Source organism: Magnolia sinica, chromosome 19 (genome assembly GCF_029962835.1).
Source record: "Magnolia sinica isolate HGM2019 chromosome 19, MsV1, whole genome shotgun sequence".
NCBI lineage: Eukaryota > Viridiplantae > Streptophyta > Magnoliopsida > Magnoliales > Magnoliaceae > Magnolia > Magnolia sinica.
This window is the reverse complement of record NC_080591.1, coordinates 67,030,912-67,055,109: the sequence shown is the minus strand read 5'-3', so window position 1 is coordinate 67,055,109 and position 24,198 is coordinate 67,030,912. Positions and strand designations below refer to the sequence as shown.

The 24,198-nt window shown below is 39.2% G+C and overlaps 1 protein-coding gene across 2 annotated transcripts in view; it reads right to left on the bottom strand.

The window, feature by feature from the left end:
* Positions 1-24,198, bottom strand: part of LOC131235188 (PH, RCC1 and FYVE domains-containing protein 1-like) — a 53,438-nt gene that overhangs the window by 10,042 nt on the left and 19,198 nt on the right. For both annotated transcript variants that reach the window (XR_009165974.1, XM_058232329.1), the window contains exons 6-8: positions 12,140-14,254; positions 11,903-12,049; positions 430-965 (exon numbers count right to left, since the gene is read on the bottom strand). Coding sequence is in view for 1 of the 2 variants with exons in the window: in XM_058232329.1 (XP_058088312.1) it covers positions 430-965; positions 11,903-12,049; positions 12,140-14,254 (2,798 nt within the window). In the remaining variant the exon portion in view is untranslated. The remainder of the gene's footprint in view (positions 1-429; positions 966-11,902; positions 12,050-12,139; positions 14,255-24,198) is intronic.

Here is a 24,198-nt window from a genome sequence, read left to right as displayed (position 1 = left end):
TGTAAGTATTACTTGAGGAAAACAAAAGCTATAGACAAACATATCTAGCGTAATAGATATAGATTAACACCATATCATAGAACACATTATACTTGAGGAGATTTATTTTTTTATTTACAGAGAAACTAGAACTTGGGGGGGTTTCCCAACAACATCAATCAATGTTAGACACAAACTGAAACATGTCAAAATGCAAACTGTTAAAATTGGTGCCCCCGTCAGATAGTTCTGGAAAAGAAGATGAGAAAGATAGTAAAGAGCAGGCTTAAGTCCCCTTATGTTAACCATTTAGGCTTAAAGTAGAGAATTGAGATAAGAGGACACAAAGCAAACCAAAGTTAAGCGTGCATAAATGGGCGAACAAGATTAAGAAAACCTCAAATGTACAAAAAAAAATAATAATAATAAGTCCATGAGTTTCTCAAATACCTGAATCGCACTCGCTTGAGATCTCTAGTTCCATCCCGTAGTGCCACAAGAGTTATATATACACCAGGTTCGTATTGTTCAATCCATTCTGCTTCAACTTGATTAGCTGCAGGTGCAAGATTTCTTGACTTTGAACCATTGTCGCCATTTTGAAAAGGCTCGAGTCCTTTGCCATCAGCATCTTCTGACCTACTGCTAGTTGTGAGCATCCCTCCATTACCGTTCCGCAGTCCAATATCTGCATGTTCTTCCCTACCATTGGAGTTCAGAGAGGCCTTTGGGAAGTAACTGCTCAATTCATTGGCTCCAAGACTGACTCTCCTCGAATGAGTTTCGCTAAAAATCCCATTACAGTCAATTGCTGTTGGAGAAGGCAAGTAAGCACCATTGCTTGCATCAGTTCTCGACTGATGTTGTTCTCCATAAGCATCGGAGTCATGAATAGCATTTGGATCCACACCGTTTGATAGGTTTGCTGGTATTATGTTGTCAGTATCATACATCCCAGCAGGCAGCCTCTCGGCCAGATCTTTGAGCTAAAAACATAAATCAAAAGCAAGTATAATCAATAGAAAACCAGTGCACTTAGTTTCAACAATCAGACAAACGTAAACATTTAAATGGATAAAGATTGAAAGAACTGCTAGATCAACAAAACATAATCTAGAACAAAATCAGACTGAGGCACTTTTCTTTTAGTCAGGAAATATTTATCACTTGGGATAGGAACTGCCAGTTGGGTAGGTACAACAGCAAGTTTACATAAGGATGACACAGTAAAGGTATGATTCATGATGAATAATCATCCTTCCAGGCCACTACAATACCCATTTACTAGTGTCCCACTAATTGAAAGTAACGGTCCAAATCATATGATTCATGATTTGAATCATTCATAAAATTGAATTGTATTCTAAATTATTCAAATTAGTACATGAATCGTTTTGTCATAAATTGTACCATTTAGGATTCGATTTTTTATGATTGGAACTTTTTTCCCAGATTCAAACAGAACATCAATCCATAGGTTGTAATGGTATCCGGACACAAAGATTATCAATTTTGAGTACCCTTTTTCTCCATCAGAATGTTTTATATTCCTTTCTACACAAAAAGAATTCCACCTCAATTATTAGAGATTTAATGGGGAGTTTGAAGGGTTAGTATTTTTTTATTTCAAAACATTGTCCAGAGAATAAAACACCATAGATTTTAGTGTCCTTTGTATTTCTTTTCTTTCTTTTTTCCCTATTTTCTGTTTTGATTCTATTTCAAGTGGAAGTAGATCTATTTCTCTTCCTGGAAGTTCTGGTGCATATGCAAAAATGCTTGAACTTCATAGTTTCTTGTTTTTTTTATAAAAAAAATATATATATATTATTATTATTTGAAGGGCAACAGTGAAATTTTATTGAAAGAGAAAAGAGAAAACAGAGAAGGAGAACGCTGGACTGCTGAGGTAGCTGAGCAGCGATTCTCCTAAAAAGGCTAAATTACCATCTTTAACTTTATCAGAAGAAGAGGCCCATTCGACTAATAGATGAGTCGCCCTAAGAGTTGTAGCCACCACTGATTTAGAAATATCATTGAAACTTCACAGTTTCTTGTTACTACTGAAAAAACCTAAGGTGGAACTTGGTTGCTCATCTGATAACAATTGTACTATGGACGATGGCAATAATAACATGATTTTTATTATGCTTCAAAGAAAAAACAAAACAAAAAACTAACAAAAACAAAAACCAAAAAAAAAAAAAAAGGGGGGAGAGAGAGAGAGAGAGAACGAAACAGAGAAAAAAACAAACAACAACAACAACAGAGGTTCATAATGCTTCATGCTTGCACATCAAGCAGTTTCTGAGTTTATGGGTTATCCTTTTTATTATAACACATTATTCAAACGGATTGAATATTGTTAGTTATTGATTTGTTGAATTGATATGACAATATTCACAGTTGTTTAATTGATGGGTGTGGATGGAAACAGGAAGTATTTATTCTTACTAATTCATAGTGAATTAACTATAATCAATTTATGTAATAGACATTAGATAGTGCTCGATTGTAATCGACCTATGTAAAATAGCGCTTGATTGTAATCAACCTATGTAATAGTCTATTATATTGCACATGTGAGTTTTTTGCCCTCGTTGCCAGTCCCCAACCGGATAAAGGAGGGTTGTGTCAGGTTGGCAGCCGGTGTCAAACTTATGCCAATAACTTTCATCATGAATTCAAACAATATGACATTCCAAACTCATACTAGGGCATTCCCTAACCAAAGTGTAGTGACAAATGGGAAAGTGCTAGCTAGGGCATCCCTCAAAAGCAACGCGCCGCAACAACGCCCAATTGCTCAAGAAGTAGACGAGGGTTCCTGTGCCATTTTGGAAAAGCGCAGATAAAGAAGCTAGTCCAAGAGAATAGGATTCGTCTTGCCACATGGAATATAGGAACATTGACTGATAAGAGTATGGAGATAGTAGATACAATGAAAGGAATGAGAACTAACATAGCTCGAGTCCAACAGACCAACTAGAATGGGGCCAAAATTAGGGAAATTGATGGATATAAACTTTGGTATATAGGAGAGGACAATAATAGATATGGAGTATGGATAGTGGTAGATAAAGATTTAAAGGATATAGTTGTAGATGTTAGGAAAGTAAGTGATAGGATTTTATTAATAAAAATTGTGTTAGGAGAGGAGATAATCAATGTTATTAGTTCATATGCATTGCAAGTAGAGTTAGAGGATAGAATTAAGAGAATTCTGGGAGAATATGGATGGAATAATGCAAGGAGTTTCAAATGGAGAGAGGATATTTGTATGAGGAGACTTAAATGGTCATGTAGGAAAAGAAAGTAGAGGATATGACTGGGTACATGGACGATATAATTTTGGAAGAGGAAATGAGATGGGGGATGTTATCCTTGATTTCGGTATGGCATACAATCTATTTCTAACAAACATATACTTTATCGAATAAGGATGAACATTAATAACTTGATCATATACAAGTCAAATAGATTTCTTACCACTAAGAAAAACATAATGATAAAAAATATATATATAAAGATTATGGGGTTATATTGGGAGAGAGTTTAACTGCGCAAAATAGGTTATGGTTATAAGTGTTTTATTTAAGAGATGGAAGAAACGGAGATAAATTAATAGGTGTCCAAAAACTAGCTAGTGGAATTTAAAAGGAGAGAAAACAATGTTATTTAAAAATAAGTTGATGAAGGAAGGAAAGCGGAATATCGAGGAAGAAATAAATGTTATATGGAATGAGATGGTTGAGTGCATTAAGAAAGTGGCAAAAGATGTTTTAGGAGTATCTAGAGGGAAAAGGTAATTATATAAGGAAATTTGATGGGGGAATGATTATGTACAAAAAGCTATTCATGAGAAGCATTCATGTTTCAAAGCTTGACAAGAGGCTAAAGGTGATGAAAATCTTAAACAATATAGAAATGCCAAAAAAAAAAAAAAAAATGCTAAGACAATAGTAACACTGAAGTTAAACATATGGCTCATGATGATCATTACAATAGATTGGGAACAAAAGAAGGTGAGAAAGATGTCTTCGAACTTGCAAAAATGAGAGAAGAAGGTAGGGACCTCGATCACGTAGATGCATTAAGAGAGATAACTAGAGGTACTACTAAAAGACAATGAGAACAATGAAAGGTGGCTAAACTATTTTTAGAACTTGTTAAATGACAACCACTCTAAGAACATAGTGATAGAAGAAATCATAAACTCAAATGAGTCGTAGACCATAAATACTTTCCTTGGATTAGGATATTTGAAGTGAAAGAAGATTTGAGAAAGATCGTTGCATATTTTGAGGTAGTCTCTAGTCTAAGTTGAATATAAGCAAGAGTGATGCATTGGGGGTTCATTTATCTATGGATGAATTGTTAGAATATGCAAATATCTTTGGTTGTCGGACGGGTTATTTTCCTTCAACCTATTTAGGTCTTCCGTCATGTATAGGGAGGCCGGAAAAGTATTTATGGGAGAAGGAGTATTTGAAAGGAAATTACCAAGTAGAAAAAGAAGACGTTTGTCCTTCGGGGGAAAGTTGACAAATCTTCCATTGTGTATAGGGAGGCCGGAAAAGTTTTTGTGGGAGAAGGTTGTGGGAGTATTTGGAAGGAAATTTTTGAGTTGGAAAGCAAGTCATTTGTCCTTTGGGGGAAGGTTGACATTGATTAAGGCATGACTAATCTTCCGGTCTATTTTTTATCTTTATTTAGGTGTCTAAAATCAGTTTTGGTTCGCCTGGATAAAGTCCTAAGGGAATTCCTATTTGCCATGACATAGAATTCAGGCTGTTTGGTCACCCATGCAACATGTGTACAAAAAAACATGGCTAGTCAAAAGAAAATGACCAATAATCCACATTCATCTTATGACATATGGACGACCCACTGGACAACTGGACCAACCTGATTTTAGGATCACAATCACATACACGATCCAACACAACTAACGAATGGTGTGAATCTTGCATATACGACAATAAAGAATGGATGATGTTAAGTGCTCAAACTTGAAGCAAATCAGATTTGCGCATGTCAAGTACCTAGTGGGTCATGGGACCTTGGCTTCGAGTTCAGCCAAGGCCAAGTTCATGTCCACAATGAAGGTTTATGACCTATCTACATAAGGGGCTGTACCATAATTATATAGGCCCTCGTACAAAGAATTTGAAGCATAACATCGTCAAATCTTATGGGGGACTAGAAGATGTTTGGTGCAAGGAAGCTCGAAAGTTCCAACCATATGAAGAAAAAAAAAACTCTAGACTCGGAAACAGAGTTTAGATCACTCCTTTTTGGGTAACCGGGGCCCTTGCAGCATAGGAAGCATCCTTGGGGATGATAAAAGCTCAAGTCCATGTTTTCTAGCATAGTGAATTTAAGAGCTTCTAGTTTAGCACAAGTTTACAGAATTAAGGCAAAGTTTATGATTTATTTTTTTTCTGAATTCCTGCCCATTGTTGTAGTTCTAGCAATGTCATCTTGTGTGTGGCAAACTATTGGTCTATTTCGTGGCGGATGTGTTTTATTTCAATGGAGCATTTGATTTGATGTTTAGGTTAAACTCTCGTTTAGCCATGTGAGGGATTCCAAAGTTGCATGAACTGCGAAGCAGAGTAGCAAATTTTTTTAGCACAAGAGTGGGGAAGCATCTGACACAAAATGTTAGCATGTTTAAACACATAGGATGAGGGAGCAGGAGCGGGTGTCCGAAGTGTGATTCAAAATGGGAGCAGCACTTGATTAGAAGGATTCTAGAACAAATAGGCCAAGAAGCATGCTAGTTGATACTCTTGCCAAGGAGGGTGTAACTAGAGAGTCTCTGTTTATTATGAGTGTCCTTTTTTTTTCCCCTTAATGCTTTGGCTTATTGTTGCGTGAAGTGTGAACGGAAGCAGCAACAAATTTGGGTGCAAGAGCGGGGAAGCGTCTCATTCAAAATGTAAATAGGTATAAATGGGTAGGAAGCGGGAGCGAGAGTGAGTCTAAGGCAGGGATTTGAAGTGGGAGCAGCACCTAGTTGGAAGGATCCTATGGCTTTTGCCCCTTGCAAAAGATATAGTTGTTGATTAAATAAATAAATAAATAAATAAACAAGAGGACAAAGGTCAACAAAGAAAACCATTTTTTTTCCATAGAAAGGCAACTAAGGCAAGATTAAGTTTTGGGTTGGGTCATCTAGTTGGGTTCGGGTAGGCTTTTAGTGTAGCTTCACCCACATAAGGGTGTCGGGTTCGGGCCTTAGCACAATATTTGAGGTGCCGAAACCGAATGCAATCGGGTTTGTAGATGCCGGGTACCCATTGGGGCATAGGACCCTAGCTTCAGGTTTGACTTGGGTGGGTTTGGTTCATCTCCCATGATTTGGACGGTTAATGATCTACGTAGGGGCCCATGACTAAACAAGCCATGTACGAAGAGTTTGCTGTGTACCAATATCAAATGTTACGTGGGCATACCTGGTGCGAGGAAGTCTGAAGGTTCACTATATAGAAGAACCTTAGGTGGGGACTAAGAAACAGAGTTTTGATAGCACCTTTTGGTTACTTGAGGCCCCTTCACGCATAGTAGACATCCTTAGGGATGATAAAAGCATTCACAAGCCCATGTTTTCTAGCATAGTCTGTTTAAGAGGTTCTAATTCTGCAGAAGAATAGTGACTTAGCGAAACTTCAAGACTTTTTCCTGAATACCTGCTCCTTGTTTGAGTAATTCTAGCAATGCCATCTCATGTGTGGCAAACCACACGTCGATTCCATGGCAGATGTCCTTTATTTCAATGGAGCATTTGATTTGATGTCTAAGTCAAACATTTTGTTTATACAAGTGAAGCGGCAACACATTCGAGCATAAGCAGCAAAAGATCCTTCTTAATTTTTTTAATTTTTTTCTTGCATAAATTTAGTTGTTTATTTGTAAATAAATGATAGGCAAAGTACATACATCAACAAAGAAAACCATTGCTTCATGGAAGTGCAACTTCATTGTTAGGTTATTTTTTGGGTACGGCTGTCAACTGCTCAAGTTTGGTTAGGGCCCTAGTGTAGCCGGATTCACCTTTGGGGGTTGGATTCAGAACTGGGTATGATATTTGAGGTTCCAAATCCAGAGTTGATCAAGTTCATACATGTCTGGTACCCATTAGGCTGACAGCCCAAGTTTGGTTAGGGCCCTAGTGTAGCTAGATTCACCTTTGGGGGTTGGGTTCAGAACTGGGTATGATATTTGAGGTTCCAAATCCAGAGTTGATCGGGTTCATACATGTCTGGTACCCATCAGGCAAGAGAACCCTCGCTTCGAGTTTGGTTTGGGTCAGGTTTAGGTCCAATGATTTGGCCGGTTCATGGTCTAAATAAGGGCCAACAAGTTGGACAGTTTAAATTGACTAAATATATGCCATCTGTAAATTTTGAGTGTTGTGTATCAAGCATAACAATATGCCAAGTATTAAATGACACCCGAAGTATGTTAATTCAATTGGAGCTTTGCTAAGCCAACACAAATGGAGAAAGGAAGAATCTACACACAACTCAATCTAACAAAGTACCAGATGTGTGCAAGATCCAATCTATCCATCAAATGGTCCTAATGCAGGGGCATTTCACACCGAGCTCAAGTGGGGTTGCCTGTGGAATGCAAGGGCACACTTGGGGTGGGCAGGGCCCACAAGGGAGGTTTCGTGTTCGAGACCCCTCACCGGGGGTGATTAATGCAAGGGCATTTCACACCGGGCTTGAGTGGGGTAGCCTGTGGAATGCGGGGACACACTTGGGGTGTGTGGCTCATGTGCAGCGGTACCCATGTGGTTTGGAGCCCACGAGAGGGGTTCGGCCAAGGTCCTTACCCATGAGATGTGGGGCCAGGGCTATAAGATAAAGGGATTAATTCGCCATGCTCTAACAGTTCGAGCTTTTAAAGCAAGTGGTTAATTGTCCTGCATCAAATTGGTATCAAAGCGAGAGGTCTCATGCTCGAGACTCCTCACCGAGGGTGATTAATGCAGGGGCATTTCACAGCGGGCTCAAGTGGGGTAGCTTGTTGGATGCGGGGACACACTCGGGGTGGGTGGCTCATGTGAAGCGGTACTCATGTGGTTTGGGGCCCACAAGGGGGCGTTCAGTCGAGGTCCTAACCCATGAGATGTGGGACCTAGGCTATGAGATAAAGAGATTAATTCGCCATGCTCTTAACAGTTTTAGCTTTTAGAGCAAGTGGTTGATTGTCCTTCATCAGGTCCCCACCATGCAGACGCCCTTGACCAAAAACTGGGCCTGTCTATAATCAGATAATCTACAGTACATGAGCAAGTGGATGGCTAAAGAGACTAAGCCAAGTTTTTATAAGCCATCCTTTTGTTTCAAACAATGTGGCAGCTTTAATGAGTGGACTCTCCTAATCTTTGGATAACGGTATCTACGGTCGAAACCCACCTGATGAACATATTGGATCTCTCACAAGTGTGGAATGTGGACTGGACATCATGGTGGCATGTGGATCGCTCTCTTATGAGTGATTCTCTTTATTTTATTTTATTTTTTATAAGGGCATCTGTATGGTTGGACAGATAAGGGAATCAACAGCAGGACCCCACTTAATGAAAATATTGGATCTCTCACAAGTGTGCCATGTGGACATCAACGGTGGCGTGTGGATGGCTCTCTTACGAGTGATTCTCTTGATTTTTTAATGAGAGCATCTGTATGGTTGGAACCCAATGGATGAACAGGTTGGATATGTCACAAGTGTGCCAAGTTGACACAAGAATGGTGTGTGGATGGGTTCTCTAATACATATCTAGGTTATTAAACCTCCTTCAAATTGTTAGATTAATTAATGGGCTGGATCTAGTGATAGTTACAACCATTTTAAAAATAGTGGTGACTCCGCAACCACACATGTAGCATAATGGTATGACAATTAAGAGCAGATTTAAGACGGAGACTAATATGAGTGGATTAAGAGTGGATTCAAGTCTTAGACTCACCTCAAATCCTAACAACATGGCCAACTGATGCAGGACATGGAAATTAAACATGAGATGCAAGATTTCTGACTTTAGATCATACTAATTTAGAAACATTCACAAAACTTCCACATCCCGCATAAAGTCAAGCATTTAATCAAGAGAAATCTACAAGGGTCCAAGCCTACACATGCTAAGGATGGATCAATTAAAATTATAGACCAAACAATGATCAAAGGAGAGTAGATTCATCCACACATGCAAAGGATTATTTCCCTAATCAATGGGATTCGCATGTTTCAATTCGGTAAACCCTAGGGTTGAAAAAGGGAAATAGAAATTGGGATTTAGGATAATCTAGGGTTAGGGCTAAGGAAATATGGTGAGAGAGGAGTGAAAGAGAGGAAAGAGAAAACTTGGGATCAGTCCACGCATGTGGGCAGCAAGCGGACCTGACACACGTGTGTAGATTGTGGCCCGCACGTGTGTGGGGCCCACTAACCCAAAAAGGATCAGCAAGGGGTTGGTCGGTCAGGGATGGGCCACCCACACACCAATTTTTAGATCAAACGGATAACTGGTTTGAGCACAGTGCTCCGCCGAAGTTTCAACCCTCCTACAAGGCCTGATTCTGGAAATCTGCTATAGAGAGGGATTGGCTGCAAAACAAAGGTGGATTTGAATAGTGGATGGCTATAAGATATGATAATTATGGATGGTAGGAGATGGAGGCGATTTAAGATGGGTGTGGCTTCGCACCACAATAGTTAGCCCTTCGAAGAAGGGAGGTTTTCGAATCCAATTGGATTTCCACAACTCAAAGAATTAGAGAAGCAGGAAAACGCAGAATTTTATTCATGATATTCAATGAATAAAACCTACAAGGGGTTGCCTATTTATAAGAAAAACCTATATCCCAAAAGCCGCGCCATGTGCGCACCCTATTACTTAGAGACGAAGTAATAAAAATAACAACTAATCAAAGCAATCTAAACCGTCCATGATATTCCTAATAACAATAATAAGCAAAACTCATAATATTAGATCATCCAGAGTAGTGGGCCACAATCATGAGATCCAATGGTGGGATCCACATGACGTTCGGGTCCACTCCAAGGAACCAAAACACAGTCCTCTAACTAGGAGACCCTCCCTGGAACTCGTCTTCGATCTAGATCGACGGTGGGGCCCTCCTCCTTGCGTATGTGCGTAGGGGGGGCGTGCGTGTGCGTGAGATGTCCCCATCACCAACTAATTAAGAGTAGACTCAAGCCTTGGATTAAGGGCGGATACAATCCTTAGACTCCCCTCAAATCATAAGACCCAATTACAATAAAATACAATAGAAGGCAAAAAGATTGTTGTTGATGAGGCAGTTTGGTTTGTTCTAGACATTTTGTGGAGCCCAAACAATTGTCTGCGATTTTTTCACTACCAACAATGACGACGATGAAAAAGAGAATGTAGCAAGATGCCAAGGTCAACAATTTTTAGGAGGAAACGCCAATACCATATAGAAAACTATTGGGCCGTGATAGATAGCAACTGCAATCTTAAATCCAGATGTATACTTTGAGAGTCTGAATAGTTCTGTGACACATGGGCTCTTAAACACATGGTTGAAGGGAACAAGCCCCAATTGACCTAGATTATATGTGCAATAAAAAACTATGAATAGAATACCAACACGTTTAGATCAAAATAGTGAAGCTTCCTAGATCTGCAGGTCTCAAGTAGTAATGAGATTGCTTATTGACTCTTGGATTTAGGGATACATGGTTGGAAACTTATGTGTTTTTTCATTGGTAATGACCATTGACCAATATATATACAAGAGAGTGTATCTTATCAGATCTTAAGAGACGAACTAGGATTTAATGTAATCTAATCTAGGAGACACTCCAGAGAAACACTAATCTACTCTAACACCCTCCCCTCAAACTCAAAGTGCTTGTAGAAGTAGCTTGAGTTTGAAAGGCTGTACAACATTTATTCAACAAAAAAAAAAAAAAAGAAGAAGAAGAAAAACTTCAGCGGCGACAAAGTCTAAGCAGTGATGAGTAGTGACGGGTAGCATGAGGAGCAAGCACTAGAAATGATGCCTGGCATGGGTGGAGAGGACAGCCAACGGCAACACATGTCAGACATGAGAACCGACAAGCAGGCAATGCAGACAGGTTCAGATGATCCAATCTGGAAGTAGGCAATAGCATCCAAATTCAGATTATGAGAATCAGCATTTCAGTCAGAAAAATATGTGTGCTGAAACAGGTCTGCAGATAGCAGTTACCAACTGCTTTAGGTGCATAGGGTAGTTCAGGTGCATAACATCCAGTGATCCAACAACAACCTGATATCAAAGCAGAAAACAAACGCCAACAATTGAGAATTCAGGTGTGTGAGTTCACAATGGTTCAGATTTTTTTTATCTGGCCTCCTAACAAAAACCAGATATCAGATCCAATCAGTGTAGTCGTTATCGTACGATATACGATCGTATAATTCAGATCGTACACTTGAATCACAATTTCAGTTGAATCATACAATTCAGATCAAATCGTACGATTCAATAATCGAACTCCAAAACCGGCATTGCCTGGTCAAAAAATCGTTTTTTTTCTTCCTTTTTTAAAAAAGGAATTTTTGTTTTAAAGTGTATTTAGGTCCCATCCTTAATTGAAAAACATATTATTTGCAACTTTTGAGAGATTTTGGGGACTTTGGAGCTTGTGGACCATAGGAAACCTAGAGAAAGAAATGAAATCTTTTTCGTAGCTCGACAGAATCGAACGCCGCTTGTCAGCTCCAAGTTAAACATGCACTAAGCCACTAACACAGATACCATGTCATATAACTCCATCCTAAATCTCAGCTTCAGACCATGTTACCAAAACCAGTTCCCAAGATAGCACCATAAGATCTACAAGACAATGAAGTGGAGATGAATCAGAATGTTACCTGAGAAGTTAGGGATTTTATTACTTCTTTTGCAGCTTTCGATTTTGCAGATTCCTCTGCAGCCAATGCAATAGCTTCTTGAGCTTTCTTTTCCGACTTCTGCAGCTCAAATTCTTGAAGTTCACACCGTTGTCGCAGACTATCAACCTGAGCCCAGTTCATGATAAATAAACAAGTTCTGTGAGCAAATACAGCTAACATCAACAAAATAACGAGTGGAAACCAAGCTAAATATACCTGGGCACGCAATTTCTGCACTTCTTGATTCAAGAGTTCATTAGTTTTCTTAAGACTATCGGTAATGCTTTTGGAAAAAGAAAGGCCCGATGTTGTAGGAATTGGTGTCGCAGAACGTGGGGGGCTAGATCTTCTGGAGAAAGGTGAAACAGATCTGGAGTTGATTCCTGACTGAACTGCAGATGTGTTAGCCGGTTTCGGAGCTGCTCGACGTACATCAACTGCACTAGGAAAATAAATATCCTTTAATGGTAGCAAAGAAGGAATTTGGGAAGCTCGAACCAAAGACATGGAATCAGTCTTCTTTCCATGTTTTGCTGCCTTGGTATCCAGATGCTTAATCAAATCGATATTGGTGGGCAATGCATTCTTTGATAATTTTATCTCTGCCTTCTCTAACCTGTCTTTGTTCTCACCTGATAGACGGGGTATAATATTCCTCTTGTTATTATTAAGACCAGCTTCTAACACTTTGTTTAGCTTTCCATAACAGGAATCACATACACGGTAAGGTTTGCCAGGATTAGGAGATAAAGCTGCTCCTAATGCTTTTCGAGAACTACAAGAGTGGCAGTGTACTAGACCACAGTTGTAGCAGTTGTGCCTTTTTCGAGTAAATCCAAATGTCTGTCTGCAGGCTGAGCACTGAGACTGCTCAGCACCAGAAATCCATTTATGAAGACATATAGTTGCTGTGAAGTTTGAACCACACGCAATCGATTTAACATGTCTATCCTTCAAGGCTTCAACAAGTGTAGGTGTTTTCCGGTCTTCAATGTCACCATGGCCCAATCTCCCATTTGCTCCCTTTCCCCATGTGTAAATCTCATTCTTGGATGTTAGCACTGCTACATGGTATGAACCACAGGCAATCTCTTCAACAGATTCAGCAACAAGCTTATCTTCTACCAAGCAAGGTAGCTTTCCATCAGAACGGGGATTTCCGAGTTGACCATAAACAGTGCTTCCCATTGTAAAAACATGCCCAGATGTAGTCAAGCCAACTGTAAGGCTGTGCCCACAAGCCAGCTTGTGAAAATTATAATCAATAAGTGAAGGAACACAAGTAGGCTTCAGTCGTGGCTCCTTATCCCCATGTCCAAGACGGTTTTTGTCTCCATCACCCCAAGTGAACAACTTCCCTGATGAACTACTGGCACTAGAGTGTGCCACAATGACCTCAACCACAGCAGCAGTATGCCACACTCCACATGCAACAGCAATTGTCTTCAACCCCATCAACGATTCTACTTCTCTTGGGTATGAAATGCTTTCCCTGTTACCGTGGCCTAACGCACCAAACGTTCCATCACCAAACGTGAACAGTTGCCCAGTTGATGTCACTAAGGCTGTATGCCAGGGTCCACAAGTAACTGAAGCAACTGGAAGTCCATCCAAAGGACCTGAAACTCTCTTTGGTATCCAATGACTAATGTCAGTACCATGACCAAGAAGCCCAGCATTATGCATACCATCTCCCCATGTATAAAGTTCGCCAGCCACAGTAACAGCACAGGTATGGAACTCCCCACATGCGACAATATCAGCATTGCAGAATGATAAAGATTCAACAAGACGAGGTTGAATGACATCAATACCAGTTCCATGGCCAAGGCGCCCTCCGGACTCCTCACCCCATGTAAAAACTTCCCCTTGCCTTGTAACAAGTGCAGCATGCCGGACCCCGCACGCTACATGGTGAACATCCAAAACCACATTGGATTCCAAGGGCCTGGGAAGTAGCACATCAGTTCTCACAATCAAAGAATTAGTATTTTTACAACCCCCACCTCGTACTGAGTCATCACATATAACCTCACCCCACATGTATACATTCCCCAATGCATCGCAGTCATCCTGTGCAGAACCATGACTAGAAGTACTAGGAGCACTTGAAACACTAACTCGAAAAGCATCCGATGTGGCTCCTTTCACTTGCATATTTGTGAGGTCTAATGCTACATCAGACCTTTCAGAATGTTGTGAATTTTCAAGAGAATAACTTTTAGATGTTGAATTTGTTTTTCTATTGATAGAAGTTTCTGGAGAGCTAATATCTGGAGGGGCACCGATGGAACTGTCACTTGGACTATTGGAGGTTAAATCTTTACTGTCCTGAAAGAAAAATTTCCATAAAACCATGTATCAACCACAATGTGCAACTGAATAGGAAACAGAAAATCATTTGCAAAGACATCATGAAATTGTCCAGAAAACAAGTATGCAACATTATAACAAACTGAATGAACTGAAACATTACAAACAACATGAAAAATCTAACAAGGGATGTAACATTCAAACGAAATTAATGTAGGTAAGGCCCAAAAAGGCATGGATGGAGGTAGTAAGAAAAGAATTGATGACCTAGGTATGGCCGTAGATTGGAATAGGATTCATGTAGCCAACCCAATTAATCAGGACAAGGACTATATGATGATGATGATGAATTTAGCACGGTTGTGTAATAAGTAAGATGCGTAGTTGAATTCCTTCGTGTCATTAATGCACATGTTGGGGGATCTACCTAACTGCATAAGCACGACCCAGTATTTTGTATTATTGAGTTCCTTGTGAAACTGAATAAGCATGGGCATTAAAAACAACCTGAAGGATCTGATGAAGCATGTGAGGTTTGTTTTTTTTTATTTTTTATTGAAAGATAACAAAAATTTTATAAACAACCCGCAGTGCAGGGAAAGAATACAACCCTACCGAACACTAACAAGCATCGAAAAGATTGCCAGACACACCGGCTTTTACATACACAGCCCAACTCGACACAAGCCCCTTAATCTGGCTGATAACATCCTCTACCTCTATGTTCTGATTCTGAAAGCAACGACCATTCCTAGCCCCCCAAATGACCCCAAAAAAAAAAAAAAAAGCCCATCAAAATGAATCTCCACTTTGCTTTCTCAGCTTTGCTGACACCCCCACCATGCCAAGCCGACATAAAATCTTCCACTGACTCCAGCAGAACCCATTCCACACACAACAGTCGGAGGAAATGAGCCCACACTTTATAAGTGAAGGAACAGTGCAAAACAAATGATCAATCGACTCCACATTTCCCTCACACATCAAACACATATTGGGTAAAATCAACACTCTCCTTTGAAGATTGTCCATGGTGAGAATTCTCTTACACCCCACAAGCGAAATGAAAACTGCGAAAAGAATCATTTACTCACTATCAGCTTCAACCAATGAATCTAACTATACAATGGTTGTTCAATTTTCTCATCTTAATTGTAGCATGCTATTTTGTTGCCCTAACTATTGCATGCAAAAGATCTGCATTAGCATGGCTAGTTTATTGAGAAATTTGGCTGAGTTCTTGTGTGCCTAACGCTTACATGTATGACATGTAAGATGGAAATTTCCCTACCTTTTATATCCCGTCAAAGTATTCATTATAATAAATAAATAAATAAACCTACCACTGAAGCTATTTTCCTACTTAGACAGTTGACGTAGAAACATATGCAAATGAGGAAGGATCTCCACATGGCCTTTATTGACCTAGGGAAAGCACATGATAGGGTTCCTAAGAAATAATCTGGTGGGTGTTGGAAAAGCAAGGAGTCTTAAGAGGATGTAATCGCGTAATTAAGGATACATACAAGGGAGTGCTACAAACTGTGAGGGCCAATAACATAAGCTGACACTGGGGGGTCAGTATTAAGCCTCTACCTTTTGGCACATGGCATCAACAGGAAGAGATCCTCTGATGGGTTGTTTGCAGATGACATGGTTTCGATGAACAAGATGAGGGAGAGGTTAAATGCAAAATTAGAACTATGGAAGGATGCTTTAAAATCTAAAGGTTTTAAAATCAGCCGGATTAAAACAGAGTAAATGGAATGCAGTTTTAGTAACAATATAAGTGAAAATGAGGAATTAGTTCTCATTTGGGAGCTTGTAAATGGAGGTAAATGGGAAATCGAATTGGAGGTAAATGAATTGGGAGTAAATGGCTTACTCAGCATGTGTTTGGATAGGAGTAAATGAAATGCATTTAAAATCCAAATATATTGTTTGGATAGGAGTAAATGGGAGGATTTGGAATGCATTGGAATTTTTGCAATATATTCACAGTAACATATGATATCCCAAATCAGCTTTAATATCTCAAATTAGTGTACATATGTGATATTTAATGGATTGATTGTAATAAGCCCATTGAAATATATAATTTAGCCACCAAAAAAATAAAATAAAATCTTGAGCCTCGGGTGGGCCAAAAAAATAAGGATCACAAACAGGCAACTTGCCAATGCTTTTTAACTGTCCATTTAGATGGCCAGCCTTTAGAAGGATTGCTTCATTTTATTGGTGTGATTTTAGTGATGTAGCTGGTATTTGAATGGTTTTGGAGCACTAGCATGTCATGTATATGGTGGACATGTGCGTAGCGCCACCTTTGTTTAGTCGCGCAACTCTCCAAGGGAGCTCAAAAAGGCATTTCACCCCATTTACTTCCAAATCCTCTTTCGTAAGAAGGATTTCATTTACAAGCCCATTTAATTCCATTTCATTTCATTTGCATGCATTTACTTCTATCGAAACACACTTAAGATACCATTTACCTTCATTACTCCCAATTCCCTCCATTTCATTCTATCCAAACTGACCCTAAGATTGTTGACCAAGAACTACACAAAAATGGCCGTTTCCTAGGTCAATTATTCATGAGTGAAGAGATTGAGAAGGATATTGAATTAGAGTTAGGTGGATGAAGTAGAGATGTGCCTCTGGACTTTTATGTGGTTGCCACATGGCAATCAAATTGAAAGGGGGATTTTAGCAAATAGCTATAAGACCGGTCATGCTTTATGGAACAAAATGTTGGGCACTAGAGCAACATGTCCATAGGAGTGTTGGCTGAAATGAGGATGTTGAGAGGATGAGTCACAAGACAAAGGATAGAATCAGAAACAAATGCATTCGAGGAATCTAGGAGTAGCACCAAAAGGTAATGAAATGAGAACAAGCAGACTTTAGATGGTTTGGCCATGTGCAAAGGAGATCAAGAACTGCACCGGCTAGGAGTAAGTTGAAGGCTCCAAAAGTGCTAGGGGAAGGCCCAAAAGGACATGGGTGGAGGCAGTAATAAGAGATTAATGACCTATGGTTTAACTAGGATATGGTCCTTGATAAAGTGGCAGGGCATAATGACATTCATTTAGCCCACCCCAACTAGTTGGATAGGGATAGGGCTTAGAAAATGATGATGGCAAAAAAGCCTACCACTCGTATTCTTTCCTCGCTTTTGCAAGTTCTCCAATTAATTTTCTGTTCACTCAAAATAAAAATAAAAAATGTCTACCACTGTGTAAAAATTCATGAACTTGTGAACAAGATATTTCAGCTTCTTTTATAGTATCATGTCTAGAGAACATGAACAAAATCTAGATCTTAAATCTCTACAGGAGTGAGGTTCTTTCAAGATCAGAGGTTCATGCACCACCAATTTACTGTCCTTCAAGTTTGCAATTTATGTTTATCAATTTTTATATGCATTGCACCATCTTGAACCAGAAAATTTCTTCCTATGTCAGTTCCAAAGAAAGTGTACAGAATCCCAAAAATCCTACTGATGACAATCTCAGACTACAAGCTAGGGAATCCCATGAACCCATGATAAAATAAAAAATAATCCCATGAACCCATAATAAAAAATAAAATAAAAATTAAAAATAAATAAAAATAAAAAATAAAAAAAAAAGAAATCCCACCCAAAGTTCAAAAATCTACAAACCACAAAATTCAAAACCTTAGCTGAACTTATACCTACAAATCCCTACACCTTAAATCCACTCTCTGTATGTCAGTTTCGAGCCCTTTTGGTTGGGTTTACTCTAACAGGGTGGAGGCAAAGGCACTTTGGGAAGGTTTGAGGATAGTTTGCAGAGCTCTGACTCTACGTGGTGGAAAATAAGGTGACTCTATGAATGTCAACTCTTGCACGGTCAATGGATCTGGACCATGGAATTTGTCCACAGGCTGAACATTTTGTTTGCCAATGTAACAAAAGGCCAGTAATTTGGCTGATAAATTGTCCAATGAGAGTATTAGTTGGATATTGTACCAAATTGGAAACTTAGATAATGGTAAGGAAAAGGAATTTCCCTTTTCCAAGACTGAAATCCAAATTAAACAGGATCTTGTACTCTTAGTTTTTAGTTGTTTACTGGTATCTCTAAGCTATGGTACTAGGGACTCCCTCCCAGAAATGGAATTCCCCTTTCCCAAAGACTGAAATCCAGATTAACTGGGATCTTGAACTGTATAGTTATCAGTTGTTTACTGGGATCTTGAACTGTATAGTAATCAGTTTTTTTCAGCCATATATTTTTTCATAAACCGTGGCACATGTTTCGAGAGGACTGAACTTATCTTGGCAAAGAGCATCTACAAAGTGGCACCACTCTAATGAATGGATCAGATCTCAAACCAATAAGCCATGTTGACAGAATGTGGCATGTACATGAACTGCCTTGAACACGCATGTGGGCCTAGCAAAGCTCTGTAAATAATCACAGTTTAGTCACTTTATAGTAGTTAAACTATAATAGAAGGTTAGTCAACCAATGTTTGTCAGCTAACTCTTTTAATGCCCAAAACACTTCTCACCTCTCTTAATTTCTTCTTTTATCTCTCTGTTCTCCTCCTTCCTTTCTTCTCCAATTTCACATGTTTCTTCTTCCCTTACTGTCTAGATCACATCAGCTGCTTCTCCTCTCTCTTCTTTTCTTCTCTTCCCAAGATCTGAAAGCCAAATCTGTTCACCTTCATCTGCAACTATACATGTAGGAAACTGTAGATGATGTCATAAGGTCACACTGCAGAGGAGAATTCTGATGTATGCTGTGAAGATGTGTTGACGTTTTTCAATGTGCCTCCGCTCTTCTGTTTTCTTGCCAGATAGATCTGATATAATCAGATCTAGAAGACCCAGTCATATCTGTCTATGTGCTTGTGTGTTCTCTTGCCTGAGAGATATGATCCGATCGGATCTAGGAGATCCACACGGTGGTTGCAATATTCATCCATTTCACCAAATACTCCTAATTCTAAATGGGGACTTGCACTTTCAGCTCGGATACTTGTGGAAAACATGATTCTCATCATAAAGATTTGCGCTTCCAACACATAGGAATCACATTTCCAACTTTTTGTCCCATTCTCCTATGGCATATATTGCTATTTATCTCAGATGCGTTTGTACCCTATCCGGCTGAGGTCTGTTTTTGACTAACCAGGGTAGAGTACGTGTACAGAGCACATATTGCGGTCAGAAGATTTCCTGCAGATATGTACAGTTGCATCTCGAGGAAGGGATTTTGATGTATCAATTATATTAAACTGGCCGATGCGTATGCGACCGAGTCCAAGTGACTAAGCAATGGATGGTTAACGGTCGAAATATGTACAACTATCGGCTAATTGGTTACAGAAAAATTCAAATGAAACAGATTGTGGGAAATATCTGAAAACAAAGTAATGGAGAAACAGTTATGATAACCATCGAAACGTGGGAAGGATTCAGAACGCCTGGATTAGAGCTATAAATAGAAGATCAAAGCAAGCATGAAAAGTGGTTTCACACCAACCAAACCAATCAAAACCAAAATTTATCTTTCAATTATCTTTCAATTGTCTTTCAAATTATCTTATCAAATTTACATTCCATAGTGTAACTATCTACTTTCCTTATCAAGTAAATTACTTTTCCTAGTATAGTCATTTACTTTCTGCACTTGTCATTTGCATTCCTTAGTGTAATTCGTAGTTTTAATGCAGTAGTTGATAATTATAGCTATAATAGGAACTTCATCCCATTGCTGGCAGAGTATCCTTCAAAAGCTAATAGCAACTGACTGTAAGGAATTCTCTCTTATTCTGTTAATTTATATTGAAAAGTCCTTTCATACGAAAGGCAAAGGAGTAACCCATCATTAGAGGACAAACTTCACCCTCTGACTATTGCCTGATTGATTTACACATTGAGCGAGTGGCTGAATAGGCAACCGATCTCCTCACATTTCGGTAACACTCTGTCTGCCTACTTTGGCGCTTGGGGTCATTGTTGGTCAGTTTGAATTAGAACTGCAATACCAATTCTGGCACGCCTACACGCTACCCGTGCCAGAAGGGGTCGCAGGAGCAATGAACACTATGTATGTGTTGGGTTCACTGTTTTTCCACCAAAAGATGATGATCATCCATATTTAACCCTTACTTTTAAGAACCTAAGGATCAAACCTCTTCTTCTTTTTTCACACTTGAAAGATACCTCACAATCAAACTTAAATTAACAAAAGATTGAGAGACAAAGAGACGGAGAAAAAGAAAAAGCAAATTCATAAAAAGATTTTAAGAAAATCCAACTTTCTATAGAAGTATCTTTGAATAATTGAAGATACAATGCATACATTTTTCCCTATATATTTTTATTAATATAATATAATATAGTTCGAAAGCTCCAATTAGTTGGGATAAGGCTTAGATGATAATTAGGTCAAAGATTTGATTCAATCAGAAAAAATTTCAGCGTTTTTCTTTTCTTTTTCCAGTTCCAGAGTGCAGTCAGACTGATCAGTTGCAGATTTGTCAACGGCAGTTGAATCTTCCGGTATCATATCTGTGCACTCTGGTTCAGTAACTAAGTAAAAGCTCTGTGTAATCATTGCTACATATAATATCTGTGCAATCAGATTTCATCTGGCTGTGAGATTATGCAATCAGTAAGTATTTCATTTGATTCATCTTTATGTGAAGATGTTCTTTTTTTTCCCCAAAGGCAACAAAAATCTATTAGAATGAAGAAAAGATACAAAAACTGAGCAAAATGAAGGGTGACAAGAGATCATCCTACGTGCCCGGACAGAAACATAGTAAGAAAAGTGAGGACAGTCCCCTCAAAGGCATAGATGAAAAACACAGCCATCCAGAAGGGAGACCCAGACTACACAGAGAACTAACAAACTCCAATCCCTTGTAACATCAGAAAAGGCGGTGGTTCTGTCTTAAAGATTCTTCAGTTTCTCACTTTCCAGATCCCTACACAAGCACAGATGACACCAGCTTCCAAATAATTCTTACCTTGGGAAGTGAGAGGCCCATCTCCCCAAACCATTAAAGGATTTTATAAAATGGCATCATTGAGACAGCCTTAAACTGCAAAGAGAGAGGCAGTGACTCCAAAGTGCCATCTTACAGTAAAGAGAAAGATGATTGACCAATCCTTCATTCTCCCTACACATGATGCAACTGTTGGGTAAAGCAAAGCCCTCTTCTAGATATTATCAACGATTAGGATCTTATCGACCAAGGTGATCCAACAAAAGCTTGAACTCTAGGCAGAAGCCCAATGGCCCAATCCTCCACACCGACTACCAGGTACACTGAGCCATTGGGATTGGATATCGCACAAAGGATTCACTGAGAAGTTGTTCACTGACCATTTCTAGATCTTCCAATCCTTGGCCAAAGGATCAAAGTTATGCTCATGAAGTTGGACAAAAGGTCGAAATACAAATCAATTTCTGCACGAAGATTACATCTTAGCATCACATTCCATATTATAACTATCTGAAATTTCTAGCCTTGTGATTGACAAAGAGAGAGATAGAGTGGAGAATGCTTCAGCCAACGGAACCTTCTCTAGCCAAAAAATAAAAAATAAAATCAAGCCAAATCTCACCTTGTCGTGATGCCTGACATAAAATGGCAAGGATGCTACCTACCCTGCTAGATGTAATCATGCCATCTCCCAGTTGTCTTCTTCCCACCCTGCTGATATCCTTCCACACATCCAAACCCGTATTCCAGGGAACCACACACTGTATTTTGTAAGAATAACATTGCTCCAAAGTCCCTCCAACTCTTCACTATATATCCACAACCACCTTTCCTAGGAAAGCCCAATTTTCTCCTAAAACTTCCCTATGCCAATGCCTCCTTCCCGTCTCTATTTCTGCACCATTTTCCCAATTCACAAGATGAAATGCCAACTTCTCTCCCATGCCATTGAAAATCTCTTTGTAATTTTTCTGTTCTCTTTGGCAACCAATCATGCATCTAAAAGAGAGTGAGGAAATATATTGGGAGTTGACCATAGTGGACCTGATGAGAGATGTTCTTCTTCCTAAAGATAAGTAGGATCTATTCCATCCGAGCCAACTTCTTTTGGGCCTCATTGGATGTAGGACCTCATTGGAATCCCAAAATCTAGGAGACAATGTCTTACCACCAATCAGGAGCCCGAGGTACTTCATTGGAAGACTCGCTCTTTTGCTGGAGTACTGTCAGGAAGATGGGGGTGAGATGACCACGGGATTTTTCAAAGCGAGCTGAAGTATTGCCGAGGGGGACATCAAGTAGAAATATATAAAGAAGAAATAAGAAAGAAGAGAGAGGGAGAGGAAGAAACGGCTGTGTTGTGTTAGGTCTAAAGACCAACACAAACACCTATATATATATATAGGTGTTTGTGTTGGTCTTTAGACCTAACACAACACAGCCGTTTCTTCCTCTCCCTCTCTCTTCTTTCTTATTTCTTCTTTATATATTTCTACTTGAAGGGAAAAGTTACAGTACTCCACTGGGTATACAGTAAACATACACATGCACACATATACATATACTTCCACGCTCCCCCTCAAGCTGAAGCATTTATATTAATCATGCTCAGGTTGGAATACATATAAAGTAAATGGTAATAATGAGCATGGAACATTGCTCCCCCTCAAATACAACATGGCAAGATATAGACTTAAGCTTGCACTTCCTTCATTCGTAGAATCTTCTCTTCAAGTACACGGCCATAAGAAAACTCAACAACAATCGAGCCAATAACATTCTCTCACAAATATGAGTGTGCATCATGTGCAACACTCAAGAAAACAAATACAAGGTGAGGGTGCATCACTTGCAACTACACTCACAACAAACAGCAGGGTAAAGGGACACTCACATCATAAACAGGCCTAAGAAATGAAGAGAAGATGAATTGTGAAGGGAAGAGCCACCATTTGTAAACAACCCTCATGCAAAGTTGGGTGAAGCATTTCATCAAACACCTTGTGTGCGCTGAATCTTCTAAGCACTGTGCCAAGAGTATCAACATTGCAATCACCACCCACATTATTTTACAAGTCATTTGCAGCCCCACAACACAGGATCATGAAGAAGAAAGAAGAATCCAGCAACAAAACCCACAAAGTAAGAGACTACGACACACGTCTCTCACAAAGGACATCATAGTACCCCCAAACCTCGACAAAACTTCATGAATCTTTTTCATGGTAATAGCTCTTGATCAATCGCACCTACCCCTTTTAGAAAAACTACTCAAAAACCCTTCAGAAAAACACTACAGCAGAAGGAAAGAAATCTGGACTTTTCCCATTTTTTTCTTCATTTCCTGCAGAAACGCCACAAAAACCACTCCAAGCTATGCAGGAAACTTTTCATTATTCCTCTAAAATCCAGATCTAACAGATCCCAAACTTCTGCTTCAAAAAGAGTTTATGGTCATACACTGCTGACATCATCCGTGCGCACGGACAAAGTCAGCAGTGGGCCCCACTACCGCAGGTTGCAGTCAGGTCCCGGATCGAACGCTCTGATACCAGGTAGAAATATAGTAGAGAAGAAATGTAGAGAGAAGAGAGAAGGAGAGGAAGAAATGGTTGTGTTGTGTTCGGTCTAAAGACCAACACAAACACCTATATATATATATATATATATATATATATATATATATATATATATATAGGTGTTTGTGTTGGTCTTTAGACCGAACACAACACAACCATTTCTTCCTCTCCTTCTCTCTTATATATATATATATATATATATATATATATATATATATATATATATATATATATATATATTACTTGAAGGGAAAAGTTACAATACTCCATTGGGTATAAAATAAACATACGCATGCGCGCGCACACACATACATATACTTCCACACATCATCTCCTTTATGATAGAGTTTCAAGAGAGACCTATTCAAAGTCGATCCTCAAGCTTAACGTTGA